We start from the raw sequence: 22,279 nt of genomic DNA on the forward strand, positions 1-22,279 counted from the left end.
CGCGGCTCTGGCGCAACTCCTCTGTGTCTCCGCCCCACAGCCCAGACTCCCCCAGCATGAGCCCGGCTTCCCAGGGTTTCGCCGGGCACTGGGGTTCAGTGCAGTCGGAGCTGGGGTTCAGCACAATCTGGCGCTTTTATCTCCTTCCCGCCAGAGAACGCCAGCCAGGCGGCCAGCCGCCCCTTCCTCTCCGGCTCCGGCTTCCCCGCACGCGCGCGGGCTCGTGTCTCCGCCTGTGTCTCCATACCTCAAGCTTTTACGGCTTCTCTGATTTTCCTTGTGGTCCTCTCTTTCCTTCTAATTGTGGGCATTTCAGTCAGCCAGCTTTCCTGTGGTTCTGGATGATGTCCGTTTTGACTTTTAGTTGTGTTTTTGATATTGTTGTGCCCGGCTGTAGGTTAGGTGTTTAACCTATGCCGCCATCTTGGTTTCTCCGACAATATCCTTAATTAAATGCTGCATGAGACCATTAGAATGGATTTGGTCCCCATTTTTGTCAGATTAATCAGAGTGATGGTGTGGCATACTCAGAAAACTCATTAGAAGCCATCTGTACAAAGTGCTGTGGAGGCTTGAATAGGAGTAACTATTTTAGCATGGAGGACTGAGAGGTCCTTAAACAGGAAGTGAAACCTGTCCTATTTGCGTCATGAAGTAGATCATGAGTAGGTCTTGTGTGCCCATTTTACAGATAAGGAACCTGAGGCATAGAAATTAAATAACTTGCCAATGTCACTCAGCTAGGAAGTGGGAAGTCAGAATTGGAGCCAAGATTTCTTTGAAAGGGCAGAGCAGGACAGCACAAAATGTACTGTACTCTCCATCCTGTGTAACTATGTATATGACTCCTTTTTCTTAGAAAACCACAAGAATGTAACAGTTGCATAAACCTGCCAATAGGAATGTAGAGAAGTAGACTCAGTCCAAATTAGGCAAGCTGCACAGTACCCCCCGTGTAACCAGGCCCCTGCCCCTGCCCCTGCCCCCTGACCAATCAACGGGGCCACGAACGTTCCCCCCGCCCAGAGCTTTGGACCCCCTTTAAAGCCTTGGTTCTCCCAAGGCTCCTCCTCTCTCCCCACCTCTCCGCTGTGCCGGTGTGTGTGTGCGCGCGCGTGTGGGACTGAGCTCAAGCTAGCTTGAATACAGGCTCTTTGCTTTTGCATCGGACTCGTCTGGCTCCCTGGTGGTTTTTCTTGGGGACTCCGAATTCTGGGCATAACACTCTTCACCTCCAAATCTAGAGGTTTCTACTAAACCTCACTGCCTCAAGCATAAGACTGAGCCCATCAGCCAAAGAAGAATTGAGAGCGAGTTGGCATTAGTTTTAGATATTTTTCTAAAATTGGCTTGGTGGTCCACAGAGTTGGTTGTGAGTTTGGGGAAGTCTGGTGAAGAACCCTAGCACTTTGTATAGGCTCATCTTTAAAAATGAAATATTTCAGACATAATAAGGTGTTTTTAAAATATATCTTTTTATTGACTTCAGAAAGGAAGGGAGAGGGGGAGAGGGAGAAACATCAATGATGAGAGAGAATCATCCATGGGCTGCCTCCTGCACGCCCCCCCATTGGGTGGGGATTGAGCCTGCAACCCAGGCATGTGCCCTGCCGGGGAATGGAACCCTTACCTCCCGGTTCATGGGTCAACACCGAACCACCAAGCCACACCGGCTGGGCTTCAATTACTCATATAATGGAATACTATTATTTTCATTATATATATATATATAAACATTTTATTTTTTGAGTAGGGGTGGCCCAATACTCTGGCTCTCTGGTCCTCTTTGTGGAGTCCCCTCTGAGGTCCGGAACCTTTGCTTGCCTCTCAGGCTGTCCGGGGAAGTTTTAGGCGGTGATACCTACCCACCCACAGAGCGGGGATAGAAAGCTGAGGAGGGGCTGGGGGGAGGAAGAGGAAGGGTGGGGGCGGAGCCAGGGAGCTGCGCAGCCTTTAGGAGACGTGGCAGGCCAAAACCTGAACTGAGCTTGGCCCTGGGGGAAGAGGAAAGGTCAGGTTCTTCACCCCGGCTGGGACTGGGCTGGGGACTGAAGAGAGGAGGGACGTCGGAGGCCGGGCAGCGAGGGGGCGGGGCCTCGGCTGCACCGGTCCGAGGGGGCGGGGCTGGCTCCGGGCCTCCGCCGACCGGCGGTCCCACCGGCCGTGGCCTCTGAGGCCGCACTCCTGCCCCCCGCGCCTCCGCGGTGCCCGTTTCCCGGGTCTGTCCGCCTCCCGGCCTCTCGATGTCTCCGTCCCCCTCTCTCTTCACTTTCGGGGGTTTGTTTTCTTGTCCGCAGCCGCGCTTTCTCCGGCCTCCGTCTCCCCAGCCTCGGTCAGCTCCCAGGCTCTGGTGCCCGAGACCCGAGGGCCTGCCTCCGCGCCCCCGCAGCCTGGAGAGAGACGGGGGAACCGAGGGCCTACGCAGGTGAGCGGGCCTGGGAGGCTGGGGTCCCGGAAGGTGGGGCAGAGCGGCTGTGGGGACGAGTTCGCAGCACCCTCTGGGCTTAGGACATCCAGTCTCGGGAGGATGTTATTGGGTCAGAGCCACCCAGTCGGTTAGCATCTCCCACTTACCCAGAGGGTTCTTGGCTAGTTCTAGTTCTAGTTCCTTCTGCTGAAGCCAAAGTTAAACCCGAGAATTAGCGCTTTGGAGATGAAAGGAACCGAGACGGGGAAACCTGGCTTAGGAGAGAGGGGTCTGCGGGCCGCAGAGAGCCCTGGGCGGGGACTTGAAAGGAGACCCGGGTCCTGGTCCAGGCTTTGCTTCTGGTCACTCACGGGCCTTACTTCCGTTTATTCCTCTCCGTGGCCTCAGCTTTCCCATCGGTACCATGAGCAGGGTTTGGCCTACAGGATCTGCAGAAGCCTGACAGATGATGGGTGCTCCTTAAATACTTGGTTTTTTTAAGAGTGAACCAATGGGATAGGGAGGTCTCCTTCTAGGGTTCCCTGGAGGCTGACGGCTGCGTTGGATTCATTGGGAGCCTGTGGAATTACATAGTTCTTACAGCCTGAGAAATAGGTGGTCTTACCTCCATTACAAGAGGAAATAGACCCAAAAGTAAAGCAATTTGCTACGAAGTATCAAAGCCAAGTGACACCTCAAAGGCCGTGCTACACTTATCCTATCTCCCAGTAAGGGAGGGTTTCACTGAGAGGTGTTCCTATGGAGCAGCAATTAATAATAGGAGTTCTCCGCTAAAAACGAGCATCTCCAAGGCAGAGCTGTATCAGATTCTTCTCTACCTGTAGTTCTCAGCATAGGGTTGGTGTGAAATAGTTTGGGTGTCAGTGCCAGAGCCACCGTCTGTGCTAACACTGTCATCAACACGATCAGCCTAATCGCAAGAAAAACTAACGATAGTGACGATAATGGCTGTAGTGATAGCAAAGACCATAAGTGAAATTCTGAAAACATCAAAATTTATAATAAAGACTTTTCTTTATGGTGCTTTAAAGTTTGTAAAGCACTTTCCAGTGGTTCTTCATATTGATCATCTTGGTAGGTATTATTGTTACCCATATTTTACAAGCAAAGAATCCAAGACCTAGAGAGATTAAGTTACTAGCACAAAGTCTCACAATAAAGACATAAAGCGGGGACACCAATCTGGTCCCATGTGACAAGCTGTGCTTCTCCTTTGGAGCTCTCTCCATTTCCTCTCCCTTTTCTTTTTCCTCGTCCTTCCTCCCATTCTGTGCCTTTCCTGTGTTCCATTCTTATCACCTAGAGCTGTGGTCGGCAAACTGCGGCTCGAGAGCCACATGCAGCTCTTTGACCCCTTGAGTGTGGCTCTTCCACAAAATACCACGGCCTGGGCGAGTCTATTTTGAAGAAGTGGCGTTAGAAGAAGTTTAAGTTTAAAAAATTTGGCTCGCCAAAGAAATTTCAATCGTTGTACTGTTGATATTTGGCTCTGTTGACTAATGAGTTTGCCGACCACTGACCTAGAGAATTCTTGTTTCAATGTTAACTAATAATCATGTGTTGGCTGATGATTATTAGTGTTAGTATTAACTCAGAATTGAAATGTTCATTTATAAGAGTTTAAAATATCTCTCCCAGAGGCACAGAGGGATTTAAATGCTTTTAAGAAGGGGAGTTGTAATTGTAGATATTATTATCATCATGATCCACAGATTTCAAGGAATAAAACTAGAATATGTAATGATTGACAATCTAAAAATAGTAATTGTCATATATTGAACTCATACTGTCATGGGCTCCGTAACAGCCACTTAAGCTTTTTTACTTAATTCCTCAGCCACTGTATTGAATTTTATAAATGAGGATCCTGAAGCATAAAGAAGTTAAATAACATGCTCAAAGTCATGTAGTCTTAGCCTCGTCCAATTCCTATGTTCTCAATCTTTATACCAGCTTGGTCAGGGACTGATTTTTACTTAAAAGAAAGCCTGCCTCTCCCTGGCAGGAGAGCCTGAACGGGGGGAAACAGAGAGGCTCTAGTATTGTGGGAAGAAGACTATTCACCCATGCCTTTCAGTTGTGCCATTGAGAGCCCAGAATTGGAGTGAGGAGGGAGGCTTTTCTTCTGGGCTCCGGAGACCACCTCCCCACATCTCTCATGATAGTGAGTCATGGTTCTCTTTAGAAATAGTGGCTGAGTGAATCTTTCATAAACTATTGATGAAAGTTGGTCTTGATTGACACTAGGAGGATGCAGCCAAAAGCAGTGTAACTTTCCCCTTCAGTTCATGGACCACAAGGCTACCTGAGACATTGATCTAAAATGCATACTTGATCATGCCATTCCTCTGCCAAAACTCTCTGTCTGTGGGAGAAACACCTTAATAAGGTATCAGAGCCTCCCAGGATCTGGGCTCTGCTGATCATTCAGTCCCATGTCTGCTCACAGCTTTTGACCAGGATAGTCATACGGGACTCCTGAGATTCCCCACAGCTCACTGTGTTTTCTGTCACCTATAGACTTTTCACATCCACTCTCCATGCCCACCTCCTTTTTACCCTTCAGTTGGCTAAACCACTATTTATCCTTTAAGATCCAGCTCAGCCATTCATTCAGTCACTCAACAAATATTAGTCAAGTGCTTATCAATTACCAAGTATGGTTCTAGGTGTAGAAGTGTAGCAGAGAATAAAACACATATTCCTGCTGTCCATTGGATGACATTATAACAGAGTTGAAGGAGTTGAAGGAGTGAGGTATGTGGCTATCTGAAAGAAGAATATCCTATATAATAAAAGGGTAATATGCAAATAGATGGCAGAACAACTGAACAACCAATCAGCGTAATATGCTAATGATATGCTAAGGTTGCTCAACTGCTTGCTATGACGTGCACTGACCACCAGGGGGCAGATGCTCCAACTGGTAAGTTAGCTTGCTGCTGGTGTCCGGCCGATTGGGACTGAGCAAGATGGGCCGGACACACCCTGGAATCCTCCTGCAGTCCCTCTCCAGCCCAATCAGCCCAATCGTGCACTGGTGGGGTCCCTTAGCCTGGCCTGCACCCTCTCACAATCTGGGACCCCTCAGGGGATGTTGGAGAGCCCCGATCCTGCAGGCCACTCCCTTTGGGAGGGCGCCAGATGCAGTGCTCGCCTCTCCCAATCGGGACTGATTGGACGTGGCAGGCACAGTAGGGCTTGGATGAGCAGGAGAGGCAGGTAGGAGCTGCAGGCAGCATTGGACTGCGGGTTTCTGCAGGCCATCCAGAGGGACCCCACCCATGCATGAATTAGTGCACCGGGCCTCTAGTAAGGATATATGAGACCAGAGCTCCCTTAGCTATGTTGTTTGCTCTCCAGAAATCCTCTGCAGCCTCGATGTGGACAGCTGCCCTTTCCTATTTTCCTACATGCTCTCATGGTTTACCTCTAAAGTAGCATTTATTACATGGTGTTGTGATTGTCCGTGTTTATGTCTCTTTCCCTCACCAGGGTGTGGGTTTCTTGAGGGCAGGGGCCTCTGATTTCTATCTCCTCAGCACCTACCATATGGCCTAACTTAGAGTAGGCACACAGAAATATTTATTAAATAAATGAATGAATGTGGTCTTACAGGCCTTGTTCTTACAGCCTGATAATTTTTGTAAATTATTTATAAGCTAGGGCATGGATGACAGGTGAGAGAGAGAAAAAAAAATAATGTTAAGCCTGGTTCTGTGTAACTGGCTTAATTCGCTTTTTGGGCCTCTGAAAAGTAGAACTGATTTTCTTTGAGAAATGTATCTTCTGACTTCCGTTTTCAGGATTATGGCCAGTTATATAACCTGTAAAATGGTGGATAAACTATAAAATATATAGCTGAATTTACAAGAAAGTAAGAGAAATCCCCAGGGGCTGAAAAACCAAGAGTAAACTGAAAACCAGAGTAGTTGCTCCCGTAACCTGACCTCAGCAGTCCTGGATGCTTCCTGGTCTTACCTTGAAGCTTGGCTTTAATAGACATGTTGTTACCGTGAATGAAACTATGGGCCTGCATGGTCTAGACTTTGGTTGACACTGAGATCCTTGCATGAAATCATGTCTCTTGAAAATCTGCACCTTCTGATTGGGTGGATGGACTAGGAAAAAAATCGCTACTGATGCAGAGATGACAAAGAAAATTGCCTTTTATCCAATTTCAAAGAGAGGGAAAAAGTTTCCCCAAAGAATTCATAAACACAGGCATTTCTTCATATGGATTTGGGTTTGTTTATGTATATGTTACCCAAATGGTCTAAAAACTCCAAGCCAGGAAATTGGAATTAGAAGCCATCTGGGTGGTAATAGCCCTGGATGCTTGGCAGAACCAGAAGCAGAATCTCTGGAGAGACCCACATGGCGCAGGCTATGTAGGATTCCCACAGTCTGGAGGATAGATGTGTTAAACAAGAATGCGTAGTGCTTGCTTTGTGCAGCTGGGACCATAATGTTATTTTTATGTTAAGAAAAATAAACATCTCTGCCTCTCAGTGATCTCCAGAAATGGAATGATAGAACAGAACTTGTGTACAAGCCAGCATTTGGATATGGATACACATTGAGCTGCCTCCTCTCCTTGCAGAGGTCATGGAAGAAGTGACATCGTGCTCCTTCAACAACCCCCTGTTCCAGCAAGAAGACAAGGGAGGGGTCACCTACCGGATCCCAGCCCTGCTCTACATACCCCCCACCCACACCTTCCTGGCCTTTGCAGAGAAGCGCTCTACATGCAGGGATGAGGATGCTCTCCACCTGGTGCTGAGACGAGGGTTGAGGACTGGGCACACGGTACAGGTGACTCATCCCAGATCTGAGCCTGGGCCTCAGTTTCTCTCCACATTTGCTCTGTGCCTTTTCCCACCGGTGTAGAAAAACCCTGTGTAGGAGTTGAAGAGGAAAAAACCATAAAAGCAATGCCTCTCACTGAGTACTTCCTGTGTGTCAGGGGCACATTGGTCCCCTCGGCCACTGTGACAGGAATTGTCAGTCACATTTTACAGATGAGGAAACAGGCTCAGAGAGCTTGCCATCATTGCTCAAGGTCACACAGCTACAATAAAGGAGTAGAAGCAGGCTTCAGACTTGCTCTCTAACTCTAGAGGCCTCCATGGTTCATATGTACTTTTCATTCACATTCTCTTTTATCTTTCTAAGTCACCAAAAAAAGTAGACATTGTTAGCCCAGGGTTGCTGATGAGGGATCCTGGTACTCTGCAAGGTAGGTAGCTTGTTTAAGACCACAACTAGCAGATAATGGATTGGAGGGTGTATGATAACAACAATCATTCTCTCCTACTACTGTTCTTCTTACCTCATGCTTTATTCGTTTTTATTCTCTGATTAACTCAGTTGTAGAATCTTGACATTAGAGGAGTCATAAGCCCAACTTCTTTTCCAGTGTAGAAATCCTCTGTAATCCATTGGTAGCTACTAATAGCTTAGTGGTTAAGAGCATGGCTTTGTAGTCAGGCAAGACCTCCTATCTATTGGCTCAGTGACCAAGGATACTTGACTCTCTTCTGTTTCATCAACTGCAAAATGTGATTAATAATAGCAGTTACATGGTAGGAACTCAATGTTAGTCATCTTCTATAAAGGTTCTGCTTGCTCCTCAAATAAGGAATTCATCCTGTGGCTACTGTTAACTTTTTTTTGGAGGATGAGATGACCCATACTCCTCTATAATTACCCGTTGGTCTTGTTCTGCCTTCTGTGGTTGTCAGTTTATACATATAAAGTCCCTTCTGCTGAGTCTGCTCTTTGAGATACCTGAAAGTGGGTATTCATGCCCACTGAGTTTTCTATTTTGGGGACTCACAACTTGAATTCTTTAGTGTCTTCTTAGGTCATGGTCTGGATTTGGTTTCTGGGCCCTTGAAAACTGATTACTCTGGTATGTTAGAGTCCTTTTTAAAAGATTGGTACTCAGAATTGAACATAGGACCCCAAGGATAGAGCCACCCCACCAATGAGATGGCTATCCCATCTTGTATCCTTTTCACACATCCTAAGGTAAAGTAGCATTTACTTTTTGATCCTGCATAACACAGTTGACTAATAAATATTAAGTAGCTAAAATTTCCAAGTCTTTTTTACATTTGTTGTTTTTTTAAAAAAACAAACAAAAACTTTTAATTATAGTAAAATACACCTAACAAAATTTTCCATCTTAATCATTTTAAGTTTACATTGCGGTATTGTTAACTGTATGCAAATTATTGTGCAACAGATCTTTTTAAAACTTTGTCATTGTGTATGACAGCAGTTCTGTACACATTGAACAACTCATTCCCCCCCCCCCCGCCCAGTCTCTAATAACCATTATACTACTTTGTTTCTATGAGTTTGATTATTTTTGGTATCTCATATGCAGTATTTGTCTTTCTATGATGACTTATTTCATTTAGAGCAATGATTTTTAAAAATTCAAAAATTTAAGCAGTGAATTTTTAAAGCATGCAATACCTGACTACTTAGTCTGGGGCACTGACCTCTTTTCCCGCACATTGTCAAATTTAAAAATAACAACAGCCAACCCAACAACAGTTGTCTGATGTGAATGAATCAAAATTAAACCTGTGTTTTGTCAGATTTGCAAAAAACATATTTTTCTATGTACTGCAGAATTTTAGTAATTAGTTTATATGTGCCATGGGATGAAAAAGGTTGAAAATCACTGATTTTAGAATAATATCCTCAAGGTTCATCTTGTAGCATATGGCAGGATTTCCTTCTTTGTAAAGACTAAATAATATTTCATTGTATGTTTATCCATTCATTGGTTTATACATTTTGTTTACCCATTCTTCTGTTGATGGACACTTGGGTTGCTCCCACCTTTTGGCTATTGCGAATAATGCTCTATGAACGTGGTGTGCAAATATATCTTTGAGACATTGCTTTCAATTCTTAGGATATATACCTACAAGTGGAATTGCTGGGTCATATGGTAATTCTATTTTTAATTTATTGAGATTCCTCCATACTGTTTTCCACATCAACAGTGCACAAGGCTTCCAATTTGTCTATATCCTTGCCAACACGTATTTTGGGTGTGTTTTTTGGTAGTAGTCATCTTAATGGATATGAGGTGATTTCTCATTGTAGTTTTTATTTGCACTTTCCTAATTATTAACAATGTTTAGTATTTTTTCATATGCTTGTTGGCTATTACATTTGTTCTTTACTCATGTTTCTCCATCCAGACTTTTAAACCCAAGACTCATTTTACATTTCTGTCAAGCCTCAGCTTGTTTATATTCCATTGCTGCAGCTGGATGATATAATTTGGATTCCAGTGCTTTCATCTTTAGTTTACTGTTTCTTCTAGCTTCATATAAACTTTATTTTAGACATATTTGGTCCAAATCATTTTCTCCTCTCAGCTACTAAGGATGGCTAAGCTTCTGACTTGCCAATGACTAGCTTGCCCAGTACAGTAATTTCCCCACCCTCCTATTCCTAAAGGGAGTAGCAGTGCTGATGGATTTCTTATATCTGTCTCAAGGTTCTTGATCTGAGCAATATTAATTATTCAAATGACTTTGCAGCAGATGAGTTATTTCTCATTGGAAACACGTTCAGTGCTATTCATAAAGTGTTGGTGTCCACACGGTGCTGAAGAGACAGGGGCTCTATCCTCAGAGCAACAGTAGGGAATTAAGTCTGCTCCCCAGGCCTGTTCTAGGCACTTGGGAGGGAGAGGAGCCTCTGGGCATTGTTTATATAGAGTATTATTTCTATATGAGAGCATTTCTGTAATCTTCCCTTCACTCCTCCCTTATATTCTCCCCGCTCTTTCCCTCCCCCCACCTTCCATTCCTCTCTCCCTTTCTCTGTCCTTTCCTCCTTTATTGAGCACCTACCATATACCAAACATTAAGTCAAGGGGGATGTGGGAGAGAGGCGATACAAAAGTTGACAGATTCTGGCCTCTCTTTGTGAAGAACCTGCGCAACTGAATTGCATGGAGAAAGCAGAACTGTGCACAGATGTTACTGTCCAAAACTCCCATACACAACCCATGAAGTGTCACAAGCAGGTCCACTCAGAAGCGGGTATTTCCTTAGAAGAAGGAGTGCAAATGCATTTGAGGGTCGGAGAAGTTATTGTGTGGGCCACAGCATTAAAGCTGATTCTCGAAGTGAGTGGGTCTAAGATGAGCAGAACCAAAGGTTTCTCCCTGGATTCTCCACATGGTCTTTTCCTTCTCTGACATCCATGGTGCTTTTTCTTCTTTATCTGATGGTATCTGTGATCCTGGAGTCTGCTCGGTGGGTGCCTTTCCCCTCCTCAAGGCAGGAAGGCTGCACCCTCCCACTGGTGGCCTCCTGGACCTTGATTCCCTGAGAATCACAGGGAACTGAGGTCCTGCCTCCAGGGGTTTATAATGCAGTCAGATATCAATGTGAACTTCGTATGCATAGGGAGTTTCCAGAGAGTAACATGCCATTTGGGAGGATTTAGGAAGCAGTCTTCAGTTAGTTAGCAATCTGGGAGAGCTTTGTAGAGGAAGGAGGGCTTCTGTCCAATAATTACATTGACTTTGGCGCATGTGTTTGAAGTGTTTACAGCGCACAAGGCACTCTGCTGTGGAATGGGTTGCTCCAGTACAGAGATAGCGAGTTCCCTATCCTTAGTCTAGTTCAGTGGTCGGCAAACTGCGGCTCGCGGATGATAATCTATACTAATAAAAGGATAATATGCTAATTAGACTGGGAGACCTTCCAAACGTCCTTCGGACAAAGCCATGGTGGCGGGGACAAGGCAGAGGCAGTTAGGGGTGATCAGGCCAGGAGGGAAGGACAGTTCGGGGTGATCAGGCCAGTGGGAGGGGCAGTTGGGGGTGAGCAGGCCAGCAGGGGGGGTCCAGTTGGGGGTAAGCAGGCTGGCAGGGGAGGCAGTTGGGGGCGAGCAGGCCAGCAGGGGGGGAAGCTGGGGATGAGCAGGCTGGCAGTGGGGAGCAGTTGGGGGTGAGCAGGCTGGCAGGAGGGGCAGTTGGGGGCAATCAGGCCGGCAGAGGGGGGCAGTTGGAGGCAATCAGGCCGGCAAGGGGGGGGGGCAGTTGGGGGTGAGAAGGATGGCGGGGGGGGGGGGCAGCTGGGGGCCAGTAGGCTGGTAGGCAGAGTGGTTCAGGGTGATCAGGCAGGCAGGCAGATTAGCGGTTAGGAGCCAGCAGTCCCGGATTGTGAGAGGGATGTCTGACTGCCAGTTTAGGCCCGATCCCATAGGGCAGTAGGACATCCCCCGAGGGGTCCCAGATTGGAGAGGGTGCAGGCTGGGCTGAGGGACAACCCCCCCCCCCCCCCATGCATGAATTTCGTGCACTGGGCCACTAGTATATACTTAATCTGATGAGCAGATATATCTTAGGATAATTTCCCAAAATTGGGCATGCTAGCAAAGGCTAAATGCATGTGTAATTTTGATAGATCCTATATAAATGTTAAACCATGTTGCACTCCAATTCATACTTGAGAGTGTCTGTTTCCTCACATTTTTTTTGCCAACAGAAAAGTATTGTTAAAGTTTATATGTCACCAGTTCATTAGATGAAAAATACTATCTTGCCCAGCCGGAGTGGCTTAGTGGTTGAGTGTCAGCCTATGTACCAGGGGGTTGAGGTTCAATCCCTGGTCAAGCACATGCTGGGTTGCCAGCTCAATTTTTGGTGGGGGGCATGCAGAAGGCAGCCAATTGATGATTCTCTCTCATTATTGATGTCTCTCTTTCTCTCTCTCTCTTCCTCTCTGAAATCAATAAAAGTATTTTTTAAATACTATCTTAATTTTAATTTGCTCTTTTATATGTGAGGTTGAACATATTTTCATTTTTCTTTCTTTCTGTGAGTTGTCTGAACTTGCTCTTTGTCCATTTCTCTTTTGAACTTTTCTTATCAATTTCTAATATTGTTTTAAATATATATATATATTTAAATATATGTGTTTATTTAAATATATGTGTATATTTAAATATATATTAAGGTGATTAGGCCTCTCTTTGTGATATGTCTTATTAGGCATTATCTTATTTTATCCTTGCAACAACAACTCTCTGAGCATGTTATTGCATCCTCCATTTAACTGATGAAGAAACTGAAGCAAAGGAAGATTAAATAACTTGCACCAGGTCACATATATGATGAAAGCAGGGTTAAATTAGGTGTCTCTGACTCCATGCTTGAGTTTTTAATGACAATGTTATGAATTACCTCCCCAGGATAGTAGAGGAAGGAAAAAAATCTTTGTCTTAAATTTCCTTTTATATGCCTAAAATTTCCATGTTTGTCTGTCTTACTTTGTGCTTCTTCCTTCTTTTTCTTTTTCTTTTTCTTTTTTTTTTTTTGAGGTGAGTCCTTTCTTTTTAAAAATATTTATGTAGCTCCTATCATGTACTGAGCATTGGAGATACAAAATTGGAATAATTTGGTTTCTACTCTAAAAACCAAAATTGGAATAATTTGGTTTCTACTCTAAAAAGATTCATAGTTTAGGGAGGGAGCCAGTCACATAAAATATGTTATATTATAATTGCTTAAGTGTTTTGTATATACAAAGAGAAAGCCTTTGATATAAGACAGGAGGTGAGTTTTGATACCATTTATTTGGGTATCTAGACAAAGTGAGGAAGAATGTTTTGGACAGAGGGGATAGCATGAGAATTAAGTGAATAGTTGGGCCTTCACAATTTTATAGATTTTAATACCATTTATTTATTTTCTCTGAAAAGTTCCAATGCTTTTAATGAACCTCATGTCTTCCTATTAGTCTCTCACTCCCGCTCTCTTTCCCTTACTCTTGTCTAGTGGGGACCACTAACACCACTGAAGGAAGCCATGTTACCTGGGCATCGGACCATGAACCCCTGTCCTGTATGGGAGCGAAACACTGGCTGTGTGTACCTGTTCTTCATTTGTGTGCAGGGCCATGTCACCGAGCGTCAACAGATTATGTCAGGCAGGAATGCTGCTCGCCTCTGCTTCATCTGCAGTCGGGATTCTGGCTATTCATGGAGCAACGTGAGGGACCTGACTGAGGAGGTCATTGGGCCAGAAGTGAAGCGCTGGGCCACATTTGCTGTGGGCCCAGGTCATGGCATCCAGCTGCAGTCCGGGAGGCTCATCATCCCTGCATACACCTACTACATCCCTTACTGGTTCTTTTGCTTCCGGCTACCATGTAAAGCCAGGCCTCATTCCCTGATGATCTACAGTGATGACCTAGGGACCACATGGCACCATGGCAGGCTCATTAAGCCTATGGTGACAGTGGAGTGCGAAGTGGCAGAGGTGACTGGGAGGGCCGGCCACCCTGTGCTGTATTGCAGTGCCCGAACACCAAACAAATGCCGGGCAGAGGCTCTGAGCACTGACCATGGTGAATGTTTTCAGAGACCAGCCCTGAGCCAACAGCTCTGTGAGCCCCCGCATGGCTGCCAGGGTAGTGTGGTGAGTTTCCGGCCCCTGGAGATTCCAAATGAATGCCAGGACCCTAATGGCAAAGATGCTCCTACCATTCAGCAGAACCCTCTGCGGGGCAGTTCTCTGAGGCTAGAGCAGGAAGCTGGTACACTGTCAGAATCATGGCTCTTGTACTCACACCCAACCAGTAAGAAACGGAGGGTTAACCTAGGCATCTACGTCAACCGGACCCCCTTGGAGGCTGCCTGCTGGTCCTCCCCCTGGATCTTGCACTGCGGGCCCTGTGGCTACTCTGATTTGGCTGCTCTGGAGGAGGGCTTGTTTGGGTGTTTGTTTGAGTGTGGGATCAGGCGGGAGTGTGAGCAGATTGCCTTCCGCTTGTTTACAGACCAAGAGATCCTGAGCCATGTGCAAGGTGACTGCACCAGCCATGGTAGGAACTCTGAGCCAATTCAAAACTAATTGGCTTAGGATCCAACTTTCCATAGAAGGGAAGCCATTAGAAGGCAACGATAGCCAGGATCATGGAGGCCAGGATAACAGAGGTTACGGAAGCCTACAGGGAATCCCAAAACATAATATTCTGCTCCCTACCTTTTTTCACCTCTCCAAAGATAATGAACAATTTGCCATAGCTACTGTAGCCGAAATAGCACTGAACTGTGTGAATTGGGAGACCATGATATGAGCTTGGGTCTGCCATGGCTGGCTCTGGGACCTTGAACTCTCTGGGCCTCAGGTCTCCATCTGTAAAATGAGAGGATTGGTCTGTGATCTCTCTCCTTCCTATCCCTAGGGAAGGCAGAGGGCCTGCTTGCTGCATGATCATCAAGTCCTGGCTGCACATAGGACTCTGGTATGAAAATGGAAATCATAGGACTCATCTTTTCAAATGACTCACTACTCATCCAGGTGTGAGGTTCCAAGCAGGTATCATGTCATGAAGAAGGATCTGGATGATTTGTTCAGTAATAGATGAGCTCTATAGGCAATCTAAGAGGAGTTGGGCAAAACAGAATCATGAGGTCACCTACCTTCTTTAGCTTTGCAACTCTGCTCAACCTGCGCTTACGCATCCAAAATGCAATATATCCTAGGGAGAAAATGAGAGACTCAATACCAGTAGTCCATATTGTTTCTGATGACATTATTTCTATGAAAGATAACCTAAAGTTCATTTACTAGGATGGTTCCTGATGAGAAAAAGACATGACTTAGGGCTTTAAAACATTGGACAAAACTTCCCACGGTCTCTGCCCTCAAGGAGCTCACAGTTTATGAGGCTAGAAGAGGGAGAAAAATTTTTAAAAATGCAGTTGGTGGGATAGTTAGTAGATGTTGGGCTCTAAGTTGCATATCTGTAGATCATTATCTTAGTGTCTGGAGTCATCTGCCCCAGGGCTTGTCCAGGCTGCTAGCTTCCCCCTAAGTTTGTTTTTCTTAGAATATTGTCCTGGCCCAGCCACTCTGTTTGCCAGTGGAGAAACTCTTCACCTCTAGGAAGGTCTCGGACCCTCCAAACCACTGAATCTGGCCTGTTTGGACCTACTGAAGTCACTGTTTGTGAAGTGAGATGACCCTTGTCTAATAGTTTTGGGGTTCAACTTTACTAATACTGGGTCTCTCAGATGATACCAGATTGGTTGCTCTTATTTTAGGTTGTTTCCCCCGTAGCCTGTTATTTTGAGGGAAATTCTATCATGAGATGTTTCTTTTTTGTCCCTCTTAAATCGGTATATCAGCTAAATACAGGGTGGGACAAAGGTAGATTTACAGTTGTTCATATGGAAAATAATACAATAATTAATAAATAATAGTACAAGAATAAACTGTGTTTCATGTACTTAGAACTTTGTCCTACCCTGTATATATGGTGCTAGGTAATGGCCCAGAGAGCAAGTCTTATGGTAGAGCATAGTCTAGGATGCACCTGTCAGATGGTGGAGAAGTCCTATAGGAGGAAAGTAGGGATTAACTTCACCTACTTCAGCATGTAGCTTAAGCCAATGTCTTAGGGTGGCCTGTCATACATTCGCCATTATCTTCTCAGTAGTCAGCTATGATCATTCACTCATTTATACATTTATGTAGCTATTTCTTGAGTTCCTGTGCATAATGTAAGGTGCTTTCTGTTGCCATTCCCTGGTTGAAAATAATTTGTGGCTCCTCATTGCCTATTAAAGGCTACAATTAGCCTGGCATGTAGGATGAAATAATGATTACTTATCTCTACTTCTTTATGTGAAGGCCACTGTCAAGCCCATTGTCAAGTTGGCACGTGGAGGCAGGTGGGGTGAGGTGGACAGAGTGGTGGTGTAGGGGGAGGATTGAAAGGGCATCCCCCTCCTGAGTTCTTGTTCAGCAAAGCTTTCCTGAGCACTGTACTCTAAATGGATAGAAATAGGCAAGATGGCTAAACTCTACATCAGGGCTAAAGGGTGGAGAGAATGAGAATATCAGGACTTCTTGGGACTATCCAAGAAGGGAGGGACTTCAGTCACATGCCAGTGCGAACCGCAGATGTCCAGTATGGGTATTCCTAAAGACTTACCCAGCTCTAAATTGCCCTCCCCTTTCTCCTTCCACTTTGCCTCATGTTTGCTTCTCCTTAGAGAGAAATTTCCTTAATAGGCAAAGGGCCTATATGCACATTTTGGGGCAGGCATAACCCAGAATGAGGATTAGAGAGAGGAACAGATGGGTGTTGGCAGCTGTGAAGAAAAAGAATAGCAGGTAGAAGTCCTGGCACCTTCGAGCTAGAAAGGACAGACATGAGGCCTAAGCTGGAGAGATGGTGTAGGTGGTAGTGCTGTGAAGAAATGATAACCGGCTGGAGCTGTTCCTGAAATGTGTGGGAACAGAGGCCTGCACAGGCAGCAGGAAAATTCCTCCCCAGCCCTGTAATTTTAAGCTGGCTCTACTTGACCAACAAAAACCACCATAGGCACTCAACTCTGTGCCAATTACCCAGATCTTCAGGGCCCTGGGACCGACACCGTGATGCTGGTGTCCTAACTAAGCCCATTTCAGCCACTTTCAGGTTGGTAGAAGGAAAAGATAGGGCAGGTGATGGCAGCTGTGAAGAAAAGAGGAAAGACTGAAGGCCTCTGACATGAAGAGAGGACTGCACAGGCTGTGGTCCTGTGCTCCCAGATACCCCATCCTGTCCTTGAACCCTTAGTAAGTATCTATCTAGCAAAGGTGGCCCCTCCCCGGAAGTGCAAGAGAACACCGGTAGTGAGTGGCCTCCTCCTGCTGATATCTATTCAATCTGCTGGTCCTGCTCATGCTCCCTAACTCTTGGTTCCTCACTCCTAGGCAGGCTCCTAATATTTACCTCAGGCCTTTGTTGTTTGGCTCTTGTTATTTGGATCAGTTTTTCCTGGTCACCAGTCTCCCCTCAGATAGCCACAGGGTATCATGTAACTACAGCCATAGGTAAGAGACCTTGCAGCCTGCCCGTGGGGTAGCCCGAGGGACCCACAGAGGCCACAGCCTCTGCCCCAGGACAGGGGATTCAAGACTTCCACCTGGGCCAGAGTAAATTGCTCAGGCTTCTTGAGGAGGCCGTGAATTCCCCACTGCACTATTCAGTAGGTGTCGTGTCCTGTGCTGCCACAGTGCAGTCTGCGCCTCCCTTCGGGCCTTACCACAGGCTGCCCTGTGTTGTTGTCTGTTGTGCCCTTTAGGCCTCTGCTAGGCCCTGAACTCCTTGAGGGCCACGTCTGACTCCTCACTGTATCCTCTTTACCTTGAATCACAATGCCTCGTTCTAGCATATGATAGAACAAATGCTTTTTCTATCCTATTTTTATTTCCCTGTTTAGGACTCTTGAGTCCTCTCTGTCCTCTGCACCCAACACAGGGCCTGGCACAGAATGGACGACAGTGAAGCTATGCTGAGTTACTAAAGGAGTTAAAGACCCTTGGCCTTCAAGGCTAACTGAGAAGGGTGGGGTGAGTTCCCTGTCGGAGGAGCACGTCGCACCCCTCTGGATTCATAGCACCCTAAAGGTGCTGAGCACTCACTCCAAATGGGTCTTCTCTGTGCTGGCCCGCTTCCACGTCAGTCACAGGACTTCCTGGGAATGAGCTTTCTCTGGCTGCCTGGACATCCCAAGGATCATAGCCTAAGCCCAAAGCAAAGCCTTGACTTGGGGTTCTCATTTCACTAGTAACCCCCCCCCCCCCCCCCATCTAATTGGATTTTCTATAGCTACCACTCCTCCAGGACTCAAGAGGGAGATGCTGGGGCTCAGCATGTTCCATGCATATCTTGGTTCTGTGATACCAGGTGCCACAAATGCTCTCTGTACTGTGAAAACTACCATGACTCCTTGAAACGAAGACGAATAAAAAGCATAATTCTGGCGACTACTGGTTTTGTTGTTGTTAAGGAAACTGAGATCATAATCATCCTAATACTTATATTTAGTTTATACCCAACTTTTTTTTTGGATTTGAGGCATTTTCTTGCTTTTCATACGAACTTTAACTTTCAGAAAACATTATTATAATAATCCTTTGCACTTTTACACACTGTTATTTGAACATAGTCATCAATTGAGGGCAGCAGGGCAGAGGTGACCATGGCTGGTTTGATTACACATTAGCTGTTAAGTGGAGGCGCCTGGGTGCACAGAGTCCCCCTCTGGCACCAGCCTCAGTGCTTTGTCACCCACGTCTAATTTCTTTTTTCAAAAATACCTTGAGATTACTCTCAAAGTACAGTTGGAGAGGCCACAAATATTTACCTCAATGAAGTGGGGTGATAGCTTTTTGCTTGACTTCCTCTTTGTTACATTGGGAGCTTAAGGCACAACTGATTCCGCCAAATGTTTCAGCATAACTATTCCAGTCCTGTCACTAGGTCAGCTGCCTCTTAAAAAAAAATTGACTATTGAAAAAGTTTCAAATGGACATATCTTTTGTCGTACCACTGAGAGTCTTACAATGATGAAAGAATGAAGTTGAGAGAACTGCGAATTTGCCTCTAAAAGTAGTTTTATAATAATTATAGAATTATATTTTAAAATCCAATGATCTTTTTTTGTGTGTTTTGTTAGATTGCTTAATGTCTGAGGAACCTCTGGGTTTGAAAGCAATATGCACCACTACGTAAATTTTAGTGCTCTGTTTATTAAACTCATATTCAATAAAACATTGAAAATCTCTCGCGTATTCAAACAATAACATTTGACTAAACTGCCTTAAACATAAATACCAGTTACAAATTTAGTATAGCTGGTCTTTTGAACAATTCAAACACCCTACATAGTAGATAAAACATATACATATACATCCAATGATTATAAAACACAAGCTTACATACAAATGGAGCTAAAAGAGTTGATGCTATGGATTTAACACTGTTCCTTATTATCCTTACACCTTTTGGGACTTTTGGCTTTTAAACTCTTTAGAGTTTTGGTGTCTTTACCAGATTTTCCCCTCTGCTCTCCCAGGGATTTAGTAATAGCAGATCCAAAGGAAAAAGAACGCCATTTCAGACCAGCTCTCTCCACGGGCGCATTAAACTGGGAGGCTGTCCTCGGTGGTGGAGATGCCTGTGTGCAGCAGAAGCCTGAAAGAGTGGAGCCAGGCAGACACAGCCCTTATGATATCCACTGAGGTCCTCCCTCATGGGAAACTATAAACCCCAATTGTTACTTAATTTTTATTTCTTAAGCTAGCTTGAGTTGGATGTATATGGAAAGAAGATACACATTTTTACAGAAAATTTGATTAATTAGTACTACAATCTGTTAGTCACGATGTGGAGCAGCACAACAACCATGAGAGATTAACTCTTAATTCAGTCTACTGAAGTTTGATCAACTATTATCTAAAGGATACATTAACAGGAGAGACAATGGGATCAAATGGAGAAAGTACTGGACTAGGAGGAGTCAGGAATCCAGGGTCCTTGTTCTAGAGCGTGCCACTGGTATGATGGGCGACTTTGTGCCAGTGACTGACCATCTCTGGGAACCCATTTATTCAGCTATAGCAGGAGCATGATCCGTGCCCTGCCCCTCAACAGGGAGTGGTGTGGATTTGATGAGCTAGTGCAGTGGTCGGCAAACTCATTAGTCAACAGAGCCAAATAACAGTACCAATTGAAATTTCTTTTGAGAGCCAAATTTTTTAAACTTAAACTTCTAACACCACTTCTTCAAAATGGACTCGCCCAGGCCGTGGTATTTTGTGGAAGAACCACACTCAAGGGGCCAAAGAGTCGCATGTGGCTCATGAGCCGCAGTTTGTCGACCACGGAGCTAGTGAGTTCTCAAAAGGGTTTAGGAAACAGTGCAGTGTAATGTAAATAGCAGATAAATTACCTTTCACCCATTGAACTCCATTCATTATCCATCAGTCTTGGCAACATCTGACAGTTGAATGCTGAAAACAAGGATGATGGATAGAAAGGAGAGCAGGAAGGCAGAGCCCACTGAGGAGGGCAGTCCACGTCTGGACAGCCGCCTCGCCTCACCTCCACCATGTCCTTAGCAAACTGCAGGCCTTAAGATTTTGCGCAGCCTTCTGACTTTGCCCCAGACCTTTTACTCCCTTACTGTGAGGAATGACCCAGCCTGAGTATAAAGGAAGGAAATTTTAGCCGCAAGCATGAAGGGACGTGGTCTGAGTCATCTCTGTTCTCTGTGCCCACCATATAGCCATGCATACATAGCACAGTATAGGAAAGAAGACTGCAAGGGGAGTAACATTTTATTTATTTTTTAATTTTTAAAATATATATTTTTATTGATTTCAGAGAGGAAGGGAGAGGGAGAGAGAGAGAAACATCGATGAGAGAGACACATTGATCAGCTGTCTCCTGCACACCCAACATGGGATTAAGCTTGCACTTGGGCATGTGCCCTGACCAGGAATCGGACCCGGGACCTCTTGGTCCATGGGACGATGCTCAATCCACTGAGCCACTCCAGCCGGGCAAGGGGAGTAACATTTTAAAAGTACCTACTTGTGAGTTATATGTACTGTTATGTAATTCAACAGCTCATTTTAGAGAGAGGAAAGTTGAGACTCAACAAGGTTACATGCCATGTTCCCAATGTCACACACCTGTAAGCGATGAAGCCTGATATGATTCCAAACCTATATTTTTGTCACATGGCAGCTAAGAGACAGACTGAGGGTAAGACCTTGTAGATTGATGAGGCAAAGTTAGTGCCTAAGTCCTTGCAACATGGGGGCGTTCAGCAGCTGGCGAGAGACTGGTGATCCTCCCTATAGGAACATGTCTCACAGCTGCACTGGGTGGCGTCTCCAACCAAGTTCTTCCCCTTCTGTTTCATCCACAAGAAACAGTTTCTCTTCCTTGGAAGCCCAGCTGGAGATTACTTTCCAGTACCCCCAACCTTCAGGCATTTTCCTTCCAAGACCCAGAGTTATCCTAAACATAGACTTTGTTGTCACCCACTAGGAATAGAATCAGAAATGAGAGTACAGATTCCCTTGAGAGGTAAACATAGAACTTGATAGCAGGTGAAGCTGCTGAGTGCTAAGTGAGAAGGTCAGAGGCTGCAGGCACCGGGCAGGTCTCTGATTGAGCCACAAGTTGGGGATAGCAACTCTGCCTCAGCCTTTATGCAATGTGGATGGTCTTCCACACATTGTTCACAAACCTCACAACCACCAGGGAGCGAGGCATCATTGTCCCTAACCCACAGGCAAGGCAACGGAGCCTTGGAAAGGTTAAATAACTTGGGCAAGAATCTTACCTATAATTTCTTCATCTGTAAAAACTAGGACAAGAAAAGTATCTCATGGGGTTGTTGTGAAGGTTATATGCGATCATGTATTAAAAGTAGATACAAATTTAAAAATATCTGGCACATAATAGATAGTAAAAAATGGCAGCGGCCATAATTGTTATTTTTCCCTGTAGTAATCACATTAGCCCATCGTGAGCCACCCAGCCAGGGCAGGGTTATTTTGTTTGTTTTAATTGCAATTAAATGATGGTTATAGGCCATGGAGTTTGGGTTAAGGCCATGATTATAGACTTGGAGTTTGAGGGGAGGGTGCCATGCCCATTTGTTGTTGGTATTATTTTATCCCCTCGCATAGTAGGTTCTTAATAATACAGGGCGGGGCAAAGTAGGTCTGCAGTTGTGAGTACGTGAAACACAGTTTATTCTTTGTATTATTTATTAATTATTACATTTTTCCATATGAACAACTGTAAACCTACTTTTGCCCCACCCTGTATTTTTGAGTTAATGAACCAATGGCCACTCCAGTTTCAATCACTTGGGAAAGTGGCTTAGGCAGATGGGCCACTCCTGCTTTTCCCAACCTCACTTCTTTAGCTTGAAACTTCGTGGCATCCAAGTGACCCAAGGAGCGATCCCTGGTAGCCCGAGTTACAGTGAACCCTGGACCTA

At 45.3% G+C, this 22,279-nt stretch overlaps 1 protein-coding gene across 2 annotated transcripts; it reads left to right on the forward strand.

Annotated features, from left to right (window-relative positions):
• Nucleotides 1-2,295: 2,295 nt before the first annotated feature.
• On the forward strand, nt 2,296-14,469 carry NEU3 (neuraminidase 3). Of its 2 annotated transcripts, none has more exons than XM_079788907.1 (3): nt 2,296-2,425; nt 7,032-7,243; nt 13,254-14,469. In XM_079788907.1, exons 2-3 carry the CDS (start codon nt 7,037-7,039, stop codon nt 14,328-14,330), a joined length of 1,284 nt encoding a protein of 427 aa, XP_079645033.1. In that variant the 5' UTR covers nt 2,296-2,425; nt 7,032-7,036; the 3' UTR covers nt 14,331-14,469. The 2 variants fall into 2 exon arrangements, with proteins under 2 accessions (XP_079645033.1, XP_079645034.1); XM_079788908.1 differs by having other exon boundaries at nt 7,032-7,237.
• The last annotated feature ends 7,810 nt before the right edge of the window (nt 14,470-22,279 follow it).

The sequence above is a fragment of the Cnephaeus nilssonii genome, assembly GCF_951640355.1.
Source record: "Cnephaeus nilssonii genome assembly, chromosome: 13".
NCBI classification, from domain to species: Eukaryota; Metazoa; Chordata; class Mammalia; order Chiroptera; family Vespertilionidae; genus Cnephaeus; species Cnephaeus nilssonii.